Source organism: Erythrolamprus reginae, chromosome 1, assembly GCF_031021105.1.
Source record: "Erythrolamprus reginae isolate rEryReg1 chromosome 1, rEryReg1.hap1, whole genome shotgun sequence".
Lineage (NCBI taxonomy): Eukaryota > Metazoa > Chordata > Lepidosauria > Squamata > Dipsadidae > Erythrolamprus > Erythrolamprus reginae.
In genome coordinates, this window is record NC_091950.1 from 29,597,029 (window position 1) to 29,609,486 (window position 12,458).

Sequence of the window (12,458 nt, forward strand, 5' to 3'; positions counted from 1 at the left end):
ATGCTTGAAGCCTTTTTGGCAATGTTATTACAGTGGGCTTTGGCACTTAAGTTTTGATATGAGTATTCCAAGGTCTTTTACAGAGTGAGGGCCATCTGCAAGGTCTTGTTTATTCAGCTTGTATTTGGTGTTCTGATTCTTTTTGCCAATGTGTAGGACAGAGCATTTGTTGGTTGAGATTTGGAGTTGCCAGATGTTTGACCATTCTGACACCAAGTCAAGGTCTTTTTGGAGGGTGGTGCTGAAGGGTTTTACATCATCAGCGAAGAGAATGCAATCGCTTGTAATGTGATTGCAAAGGTTATTTATATAGAGTATAAAGAGTGTTGGTCCTAGTATGCTGCCTTGGGGTACACCGCTGTTAACAGGGTATTAATATATTAGAGAATATGAATAAAGCTTTACTTGTGGAGATTGTACCAATCCCTTCAGCATTTTCTGGTATCAGCAGGGCAACTTCTTTAGGGAATTTGGTCTCAAGACTATGGCCAACTGAAGGATACAAAGTTTTGTGACTTCTGTTGCATCCCATATCCCCATAATTCACTTTCTATCTGAATATTTGAAAGATGTTGGAACTGTGAGGCCCAGAACTATTAGTTATTGATTTATTTTGTTTCCTGCTTTTATATTTTTTAAAATAACTCAAGATGGCAAATATATCCAGCACACCTTCCTCCTCCTATTTTCTGCACAACAGCAATTCTGTAAAATGGGTTGGACTGAGGGAGAGTGACTGGCCCAAAATCATGGAGGCTTTCATAGCTAAGACAGGATTAGAACTCACTCTCTCTTGATTTCTAGGCTGGTTCCTTAACCAGGTGCCTCAATTAGACCAGCATTGAGAACAAGATATCAGAATGCCAAATACTGGTGTCCATGCACAGCGTCATGACATAAGGTAATGAAAGGAAATCTGGAACCCTAAAATAGTAATGGGACTGGCTGATGGTCTCTGTACAGAATACAGGAAGCAGTCAGTTTAATATGATATTTATTTTTTAATCCATATTATTTATCTATCTATCTATCTATCTATCTATCTATCTATCTATCTATCTATCTATCTATCTATCATCTATTTATTTATTTATTATTGTTGATAGAGTTGGAAGGGACCATGCGGGTCATCAAGTCCAACCCCCTGCCTAAGCAGGAACCCTATAGCATCCTAGCCAAATGGCAATCCAATTTCCTCTTAAAAATATCCAGAGTATTGGAGTTCACAACGTCCGCTGGTAGGTTGTTCCACTGGTTGATCGTTCTGACCATCAGGAAGTTCTTCCTTATTTCCAGGTTGAATCTCTCCTTGGTCAGCTTCCAGCCGTTGTTCCTAGTCTGGCCCTCTGGTGCCATGGAGTATCTTTCTGTAGTATTTTGGACTTTCATTTTTTCCCATAGGAAGACCCACATAATGTGTATTAATACAATTTGGAGATTTGTAGTGCATCTATAGCTATAATATAGCATGCCTGGCTGGTCAGGCTGAGTTGCAGTTTGCACACTAGCTTAAAATGGAAGGCAAGCTGGAGAATTATGCAAAATTAGAGACCAGGTCTTTTAGAGGAAATCTGATTGTCTTCAGAACAAGCAGAAGATGACCTTAGTAGGTAGACAAATCATCCTCTCCCTGCCCCCAGCTGAATTTCCATCTTGCCTAGATTGATTGCTAGTTACTGATTTGACTTAGTCTGCTCTCATGCTCCCTCTCTTACATAGATTAAATGGAAAGAGGAAAAGGAATGGGGTGTCCTTTCTGTATTGATGGGAAAAGTGCAGAATATGGCAATCAAAATGATCTGAACAGACTCAAGTTCTATAGTTACTTGTGGAATAAAAAGAAACTCATGAAATGTCAAATTATCTGAACAGATTCAAGAACAGACCCATCTTCTATAGTTACATGTGGAATAAAATGCAACCCATGAAATGTCTAATTATGGAAAGTGCAATTATCTGCCAATGCTTTCTGGAATCAACAATTTGTGGAGGAATCAGGAAGCCTTCCACATAGCATTGATCTTCAGTCTGCAATATCCCTTCCAATTGGCTGTGTTAATTTGAGCTCTTTGGAATTACAGTTCAACATCTGAAGGAGCACAGATATCCCATTGAAGCATAAGATCATAACCATTAAAATATGAGACTCCTAGGCCCTCAGCCTAGAAAATAATTCCAGATTCTCCATTTGAACTATTAGTACTAAAATGCTACTAATTCCAAGATCATGTACCTCCTATCCTCTCTTTATAAAGGCTAACCTATGGAGTGAGAATGGCATTTTTCTTCTTCAAAACCAGAGGTAAAATGTGATAGAATTGGATCTAAATGGAGTTCTCATGTAACATTTGTGTTGGGATAATTTCTTAAGCAACTGTCAGGCGGTAGGGAAAGCAAGTAGGATGCTTGGCTGCATAGCTAGAGGTATAACAAGCAGGAAGAGGGAGATTATGATCCTGCTATATAGAATGCTGGTGAGACCACATTTGAAATACTGTGTTCAGTTCTGGAGACCTCACCTACAAAAAGATATTGACAAAATTGAACGGGTCCAAAGACGGGCTACAAGAATGGTGGAAGGTCTTAAGCATAAAACGTATCAGGAAAGACTTAATGAACTCAATCTGTACAATCTGGAGGACAGAAGGAAAAGGGGGGACATGATCGAAACATTTAAATATATTAAAGGGTTAAATAAGGTCCAGGAGGGAAGTGTTTTTAATAGGAAAGTGAACACAAGAACAAGGGGACACAATCTGAAGTTAGTTGGGGGAAAGATCAAAAGCAACATGAGAAAATATTATTTTACTGAAAGAGTAGTAGATCCTTGGAACAAACTTCCAGCAGACGTGGTAGATAAATCCACAGTAACTGAATTTAAACATGCCTGGGATAAACATATATCCATCCTAAGATAAAATACAGAAAATAGTATAAGGGCAGACTAGATGGGCCATGAGGTCTTTTTCTGCCATCAGACTTCTATGTTTCTATGTTTCTAACTAGTCAAGAGTTCCAGTTGCTTCAGGTATAGATGAATCATCTCATCTCAAAGGATACCTTATAACTTTCTAAGTCTGGTCACCCACATCTCTGTTGTATCATAAGCCAAGAAGACTTAAATGTTCGTTTCTCAGATAGTCAGCATTGTATCAGTTATTGATCATTCAAAATATTACATTGGACTGAACCCTCCATTGTAGCAATTACATTAAATGTGGAATCTAAGGCCTGGGGTTTTGAAAATAGTCACAAACGTGCCTTAGCATGATGCCTAGATTCATGCTGTTAATTGTCTTAGAGAACTGACTACAGTGAACCCCTAAACATCCAGAGGAGCTGTGATGCCAGCACTTTGAAGAAACCATAATGGTAGGACACCCTCTTTTCCACTTAAAGTCTCGTGATATTCTAAATAAGAACATCAAATCTGTGTTGGACTAGCCTGTATTTTTTTTAATCTATGTTATCGTTTCTGGTTGTTTTTTCATTACCTTTTGCTAAAGAATATTCCAAGGAGTTGCATAACCCTGTATACAGGCATAGGGTACTTGGATGCAGTTTTGGCAAATGTGCCTGTTATCTCACACAGCAGGCTGCACTTCAAATCCTAAGAGCTGAAAATTTTCCCAGAGTCTGTGAGAAACTTAGAAATCCATTAACCTTTCTCAGCCTTTACAGAAGAAAAAAGAGAAACAACTCTAAATCTGAAAGCTATCTGGCTGTGATAAAATTTATCTGTCCATCTGTCACCTCTGTCAAATTTGCCATCACTACCATCTCTATATCTCTTATCTATGTCTATATCATTTACCTACCAACTATCTATTATCTGTAAGTCCACCCATTCATCATGTCTATCCATCATCTATCTGTTGAGACTCTAGAAAGAGTACAGAGAAGAGCAACAAAGATGATTAGGAGACTGGAGGCTAAAACATATGAAGAACAGCTGCAGGAACTAGGTATGTCTAGTTTAATTTATTTATTTATTTATTACTTAGATTTGTATGCCGCCCCTCTCCGAGGACCAGGGGAGACATGATAGCAGTCTTCCAATATGTCAGGGGTTGCCACAAAGAAGAAGAAGTCAATCTATTCTCCAAAGCACCGGAGGGTAGAAAAAGAAGCAATGAGTGGAAACTAAATAAGGAGAAAAGTAACTTAGAGCTAAGGGAAATATTCCTGACAGTTAGAAACAATTAACCAGTGGAACTGCTTGCCCCCAGAAGTTGTGAATACTGCAACACTAGAAGTTTTTAAGAAGATGTTGGATAATCATTTGCCTGAAATAGTGTAGGGTTTCCTGCCTAAGCAGGGGGTTGGACTAGAAGACCTCCAAGGTCCCTTCCAACTCTGTTGTTGTCGTCATCATTACCACCATCATCATCATCATCATCATCATCATCATCATCATCATCATCACATGTAATAGTCACCCATCCCACAATAAAGGGTCTCTAAGTGGCTTACAATAAAAACAATAAAACCCTAATGTTTTTTTAAAAATAAAAGATCTCAGCAATGCTTTTAATAATAAGAGAGTGGAGAGAATTGATGTTAAAACAGTGCAGCCATCCCATCCTTTCTCTTTTCCTTGAGATCCCCAGGCCTCCTGGCACAGACATGACTTCTAGAAGAGTGGGAAGGATGGGGCCAATCTCACCTTGGGGGAGTGAAACAAAGCTCCACAGGGCAGGAGCAATGACAGAAAAGGCCTGTTTCCTGAGTCACTGTGAGATGAAACTCTTCTGTGGATGGAATGTGTGGTATCCTTCTTCTGTCAGACCTGATGGGAAATGCAGGTGTAATTGGGTGGATGTGGTCCCTCAAATAACCTGTCCACATGCCATGAAGGGTTTTAAAAAGTGTTGGTTATGACCTATAAAGCCCTTTATGGCATCGGACCAGAATATCTCCGGGACCGCCTTCTGCCGCATGAATCCCAGCAACCGGTTAGGTCCCACAGAGTTGGCCTTCTCCGGGTCCCCTGACTAAATAATGTCATTTGGCGGGACCCAGGGGAAGAGCCTTCTCTGTGGCGGCCCCGGCCCTCTGGAACCAACTCCCCCAAGAGATCAGAATTGCCCCCACCCTCCTCGCCTTTCGTAAACTTCTCAAAACCCACCTCTGCCATCAGGCATGGGGGGAACTGAAATATCTTCCCCAGGCCTATATAATTTATGTATGGTGTGTTGTGTGCATGTTTTTTAAATTATGGGTTTTTAACTTCGTATTATTAGATTTGTATTGTACATTGTTTCTATCACTGCTGTGAGCTGCCCCGAGTCTACAGAGAAGGGCGGCATACAAATTTAATTAATAATAATAATAATAATAATAATAATAATAATAATAATAATAATAATAGTAGTGAAAACCAGTCCCTTGAGTTGGACTAAAGCAAACAGGCAGCCAATCCAGCTCACAGAGCAGGTGTCTGCTGTGCCATTGTAGGGGCATAATCACTCTCCACAATGCTGCATTTTATACCAACTGTAACCTCCAGATACTCTTCAAGGGTAGCCCCATTTAGAGTGCATTACCGTAGCCCATTTGAAATGTGAATGTGAAATGTGTAGAGCCTCTCAGTCAAAGAACAGATGAAACCAAGCCGGGGTGGCGCAGTAGGTAGAGTGCTGTACTGCAGGCCACTGAAGCTGACTGTAGATCTGTAGTCAGCGGTTCAAATCTCATCACCGGCTCAAGGTTGACTCAGCCTTCCATCCTTCCGAGGTGGGTAAAATGAGGATCCAGTTTGTGGGGGCAATAGGCTGGCTCTGTTAAAAAAAGGTGCTATTGCTAACATGTTGTAAGCCGCCCTGAGTCTAAAGAGAAGGGCGGCATAAAAATAGAATAGAATAGAATAGAATAGAATACAATGATAGATAGATAGATAGATAGATAGATAGATAGATAGATAGATAGATAGATAGATAGATAGATAGATAGATAAAATTGGAGCATAACACAAAGCTGTGCAAAAGTTCTCCTAGCCACAACTTCCAGCTGCTCTTTGAGCAGGAATCATCATAATACACTAAAGGCGTTCTGTCAAATTGTGATGATTCAGGGGCATGATGGAAAAATGGGTTTAGTGTAAGTATTGAGGTTTTCCAAAGGAGTCATCCTGAGAAACTAGTCATGGAAAAGGTTGCTGGCTTCAGCTCCAACTCCAGGAGAGAGATGGATTGAAAATACAGCAGCAGAGTCTTTGTATTATTTTTCTCATTGCCAAACACAAGATGCATATTTTCCCCCCCTTCTGTTCCATTATGTCCAATTCTTGGAAATATCTTTACCAGTCCCTGATGTTTTCCTGGTAAAGGTTTTTAGAAGCGATTTGGCATTTCTTCCTTCCTAGGGCCGAGAGAAAATGACTGGTCTAAAGTCACCCAACTGGCTTTGTGCCTAAGACTGGACTAGAACTTAGGGTCTCCCTGTTTCTAGCCTGATGCCTTAACCACTACACCAAACTGGCTCTCTTAAGATATACATGTACAGTAATCCCTCGTTTTTCGCGGGGGATGCGTTCCAAGACCACCTGTGAAAAATGAATTTCCATGAAGAAGAGGAAAGATAGTTTTTTATGTATTTAACGAGTACAGTAATACCTCGTCTTACGAACCTAATTGGTTCCAGAAGTAGGTTCGTAAGGCGAAAAGTTCGTAAGGCGAAACATTGTTTCCCATAGGAAACAATGTAAAAGCAACTAATGCGTGCAAAAAGAAAAAAAAAGAAAAATGGTGCTCCGCTGGGCGCCACTGGCCGGCTGTCACCTTTTAAAACAGCCAGGGGGCTTCTCAGCGTTCTCCCGAACCCGAACCTTTTGGGTTCGGGTTCGGGAGGCCGCCGAGAAGCGCCGCCGCCCAGCTGTCACTTTCTGAAACAGCTGGGGGGCTTCTAAGCGTTCTCCCGAACGCTGAACCCGGAAGTTTGGATTTGGGTTCAGGTTCCGGAGGCCGCCGAGAAGCGCCCGGCTGTTTCAGAAGGTTACAGCTAGGCACCGCCGCTCGGTGGAGTGCCGTTTTTGCAATCGGTGGCGGCATTTTCGGCCGATTTGGAGGCTAGAAAGGAGGTGGGGAATCCCAATAGGGAATTCCATGGGCGGAGCTTTGACGTCACGAAGACGTCCGACCGGTCTGGAGAACGCCGAGAAGCCCCCCAGCTGTTTCAGAAGGTGACAGCCGGGCGACGGCGCTTCTCAGCGGCCTCCCGAACCCGAAAAGTTCGGGTTTGGGTTCGGGAGAATGCCGAGAAGCCCCCCGGCTGTTTTAAAAGGTGACAGCCGGGCGGCAGCGCCCAGAGGAGCGCCATTTTGTGATCTGCGGTGGGTTCGTAAGCCGAAAAAAGTTCGTAAGAAGAGGCAAAAAATTTCCGAACCCCGGGTTTGTATCACGAGGGGTTCGTATCACGAGATACCACTGTATTCGGACTTTTAAAACCCACCCTTTGCATTAAACAGTCATTCTATAATGCTTCTCAGCTGGAACTACATGTGATATCCTACCAGTTTCTTTAATAGAGTACAGTAGTACTGTAGAAGAATTTTATAAATTTTTAATGGATTTAAAATTTTCAATGGATTTAAGCCCCCCGTGAAGGAGCAAATCCGCAAAAGATGAACCGCGAAGTAGCGAGGGATTACTGTATCCCCCTAAATTAATGCTCAAAATAAGAGATATCCATGAGAACAAAAGGAATTTCTTTACATTAATGCAGCCTCCCTTTTGCTCTGTACGGAAGTGTTTCCCAACATGATTGAGTTCAGCAAGCCATGAATTCAGATTAATTGCTCATTGGAGTGTTTTTTGCCAAGCTGACTATCATTCTTGAGTTATATGTTTGTGTTTAAAAACAAACCTAGAATGTTACAAAATCACTTGCTGCCTTTTCTTCTAGTCCTCATATTCAGCACAGCCTTCTCTTTACCCTTGTTGTTTCACAGCAAGGCATCCAAATCTATTAGTCAAGGTGTGCACTAACTATAGAGTTGGATTTCAGTCACAATTCGGTGCTTCAGGAAATAGTTTGTTTCCCTCTGTGACAAAACAGAAGCTGCCACTTCAACCGGAGGTCTAATCAACAGTGAAATTCCTGTCTCATGGGCTCAAATGAGGAAAGCAAAAATGTTTTTCTGTAGATGTGAGGAAATCTTCAGGAATGCTATTCAATTATTAGCTACTATCACTGTTTTGCCTGCACTGTTTTCAAATGCAATTAGTTGACATTTGCCTCCGTAGTATTGACCAAAATTCAAGCAATTAGGATGATCATAGGGTGGTAAAATTTTGTGGTGGAAACTATTGCAACTTTGGGGGGAAGATTCGTTTGGTGTATTCTGCCTTTGGCAGATGAGCCAAGGCAAAATGGAAGTACTTATCAGATGCTATAAGGAGAGCAACATATTAGCAGTTGCCATGGGTAGTAGCGCCATGTCCCCCATGTTATCATTACTGGTTGATATTGTTGGATGAATTGTTTCCTGTAATTAAAAAATGGGCTAGTCAATCTTTTTCTTTGTCTCCCTCTCTTTAGCTTGATAGTTTGTGATCCAATGGGGATATACAGTTCTGTCCTCAAGGCAACATTGGGCTATTTTACTCACTTTCAGTTGATTCACACTACGTTTCAGTTGGTTTGATCGTGTTTAGACTTTATTTGATGTTCAGCCAAATCTAGTATACACACATTTCTCAGTTGCTATAAATAAGCTTCTCTTCCGCTGCCACAATTGGTTTAATTGTGTTTAATCCCTACTTCCTATGATAGTACGGTATAATTCAGCAATGAATAGTGTATAAAGAATTCTTGAATCTTTCTGTCTCATTCACAAGAGAAGAAGGGGATGTGCTGATTTAAGAAGGCAATCTGCCTTCCTTCTTTCCTTGTTCCATATACAGTACTCCCAAATTTCAGTTCTGATCTGTTCTGGTTGAATGACAGCCACTCAGGGAGGACCAAAGTCTTATAGATTTGCAAGTTTGATGGCTGAGCTGGGTCAGACATTTTATCTCCTTATAGTTCTCTCTGTTTCTGTTTCTACCACACAGAAGCTGGCAGTAGCCTGAAGAGCGCTTGCCTGCCTCCTCAGCCTCCCGAAAACGTGGCCACTAATGTTTGCACGCGACAAAAATCCATTCGATTTCAACTCACCGAAGATTGATAGGGCCAAATTTTGCTCCACCAGCAGGAACTTCACACCTGGTGCCTCAGGCCTACTTCGAGAATCCAGAGACCAGAGATGCTGGAGACATGGTCTTCCCCATTTTTCTTTGTGGAATTCCTCCCCAAACTCCTTTCCTCTTTTCTTTTCCCCACCCAAATCCTGCCAGCAAGTGTCTTTTTTTCTGGCCTTCAGGACTTTTTGGGGGAGCGGGGAGGGCAAATAAAAGAGAGAGAGAAAAAGCTGAGCAGAACCCTTCACCTCTGTTCTTCATATTTGTGGTTTCTGGTGGTGGTGGTTGAGTTCACAGACTGTAAAACGATCCATTATGTCACACCACCCCCTCAAAATAAATGTTTTAATATGAACATTTGCATAGTGATTTGTTCAATAAAAAAAAAGAACAGGATTCCAGAAAAAGCATAATGAATAGTGCCAGGGACTCCAATCTTTCCTGCGTAAATTAGGTCACTTGGATATAGCTTGAGGCTTTGAAAGATTCACTTCCTCCACGAGGCTGGTGGGATGTTTCAGGCCAGTGGTAGGCAAAATTGGCTCTTCTATGGCAGGTGGACTTCAACCCCCAGAATTCCTGAGCTAGCATGATTGGCTCAGGAATTCTGGGAGTTGAAGTCCACAAGTCATAAAAGAGCCAACTTTGCCTACCCCTGTTCCAGGCCATCTATGTATACCAAGGCCAAAACTGAGCAAAAATTACCTGTCTTTACAGCTTATGCATTTTCCAACAATTTATGAAACACTGTGTTCTATTACATCTATTTTATCCTTTGAAGATTTGATGTGCAATCTTTATTAAAATGAATACTTTAATCTCTAGGGCTTTCTAGAGCGTCCCTTTCTAGTAGAGCTATGAAATTTAAAACCATAGTGTTAAAAAAATATGGATGAAGACTGCTTTCTCTATTTGACAATTGTTGTCCACATACCTCCAGAAATCCATGAGTGAGGCACGTATGCAGCTTGCTTCATAGAATCATGCTAAAATGATGTTTCTTTGCAAAGGAATGAAGCCAGAACCAAATCAAAGTCTAAAATGATGGTGGTGGTAAGGTGCTTTTAGCATTCTTCTAAACATTTGGGGTACGTGGAGATCATAGTCTTGGCTTGGCATGCAGCAAGTCTTGTTTAGTGGAATTCCTGGTTTGAGGATCACTCATCTCTGCCATGAATGATTTAAGGATTGAAACATACATTTCAGTGCTGGAAGTAGCTTTTACTTTGGGGATCCTTTCTTTGAAGATCTTAAGGATTACTCAGATGCTCCTTTTATCCTGCTTCATAAGCCCCTTTTGACTTATTATCATTATTAGATGCTTCTTTTATCCTGCTCCATGACCCCTTTTTGACTGTGAATGCAATGGGTAAACCACTGAATGTCTTCAAGGTGAAAATGATCACAAGCTGTCTGTACAACATCAAGTTCAGTAAAGTAACTCCAGTTTGAAGTTTTCCTGCAGGGAGAAACCAGCATTTTTCTTGACAGTTGCCCTTTCAAGCCCTTCAACTTGCTTAATAAATCCCGGATAAATTAGCAATATGAGAGTAAAAGACTTAGGGGCTATATAAAAAGTAACAAGAGGCCATTGCCTAACGTAAATAAGCCAAACCACTTTCTTCTCTTAGCCATTAAATACCTATTATAGGAAGGATTTTGAAGCTGTGCAAATGGACAATTTGCCTTGGGATACTGCAACTACATGATTTTTCTTAATATTGGGAACTAGGCTCTGTTTAAAATAAAAGGGCTCCCCCTTAACTGGAATGGAAGTATTTAGATAAGGGTAATCATTATTTTAATCAACAAATGAATGGATTATTCGTATGAGTTAGTCCACAGTTTCCCCAATGCCAAGTTCATCTTGTGGGTGGAGACAAACAATACTAAAGTCCTGTTTAGGTTCACCCAAAGAATGATAACCAGGACCCAGAGTCTCTTTTATAATATTCCAATTTATAATGCTAAGAAAAATCTGGATTCTGTCCCATGGTCCATAGATCAGCAACCAATTGTTTTGAAGCTAGCTTTACATTTTTTTCAAATGTAATAATGAATGAGTTACTACTGATTTAAGATTTTGACAACTTCTTTTGCTTCACAAACTTGCCTTTCTTTTCTTTTTTTCTTTTTGGCTCTTAGTATTGAGCAGGAAGCTAAACTCTATTATTACTATTATTTTTTTGCAGTCAGGGAGAAATGTGTAGGGCAAAAAGAAATCACTTTCATGTTTTAGATCTGGAACTGTTTATAATCTGTCAGAAACTTGTGATGTGAAGGTGGAAATAAAGTGCAGCTCACAACAAAGGAATCTCACTATCTATTTTTGAGAAGGAAAAAGGTGACATTGAAATCCCTATTGTGACATGCATCAGCACCAATCTGCCCCCGAAGGTATCTATCAGACTTTCTGCCCTGTTCTACCATTTTTTTTTACTTTTTTAAAAGCAAATATATTTTAATGTTAAATTACAAATATAAATCTGTATTTTTAGAAGACTTTTCAATTCCACACAAGTCTCCATAAGCATTACTGGAAAATTTAAACGTGTGTGTATGTGAGGGAGAGAGATGGAAAGAGATAGATAGATAGATTAGATAGATAAGATAGATAGATAGATAGATAGATAGATAGATAGATAGATAGATAGATAGATAGATAGATAGATAGATAGATAGATAGAGGGGGGAGAGAGAAAGCTAGAGAGGAAAGCAAGGAGTAGTATTACTGATCACCCATGAATATATAGTTTTGTGACTGGCCATATCTATTGCAGCATCCATTTTGGGATTGGGACAGTTTTCTGAAAATTGTATAGAAAGAATAACGTATTCCTCCACTGTTCAATCAATGTCATGGATTTAGAAAGCTCTTATCTTTTCAGCCCTTGACCCAACGTTAATTAGTCAAGGAAGATAGCTTTGACCCTTTTCGGACTCTCCTTTGACTGTCCCAGCAACAGCTACAACAAACCTTTGTAGAATTAAGCAGGTATCAGGTAATTCTCAATTTATGACTACAACAGGCCTGCCCATTACAGTCATACATTGTGACTATCGTAAAATGAGTCACCAATGTGACCAACCAGATTTTATGACTTTTGTAATGGTCATTAAGTCAGCCAATTGTTTGCTTTGGGTCAGTTTTTGCTGAAAACCCAGAAGTAAATGCCGATTTTTTGCAAAAATGTAAAACATGGTCATGGGATAAAGGAACGCTGTGAATGGCTGTCAATGTGGGATAGTTGCCAAGGGCCTGAAATGTCACCTGACTGG

The 12,458-nt window shown here is 40.5% G+C and overlaps 1 protein-coding gene across 2 annotated transcripts in view; it reads left to right on the plus strand.

The window, feature by feature from the left end:
- Nucleotides 1-9,534, plus strand: part of LRFN5 (leucine rich repeat and fibronectin type III domain containing 5) — a 180,368-nt gene extending 170,834 nt beyond the window's left edge. For both annotated transcript variants that reach the window (XM_070748628.1, XM_070748634.1), the window contains exon 4: nt 9,054-9,534. In XM_070748628.1, coding sequence (XP_070604729.1) covers nt 9,054-9,166 — 113 coding nt within the window. In that variant the 3' untranslated portion in view covers nt 9,167-9,534. The remainder of the gene's footprint in view (nt 1-9,053) is intronic.
- The last annotated feature ends 2,924 nt before the right edge of the window (nt 9,535-12,458 follow it).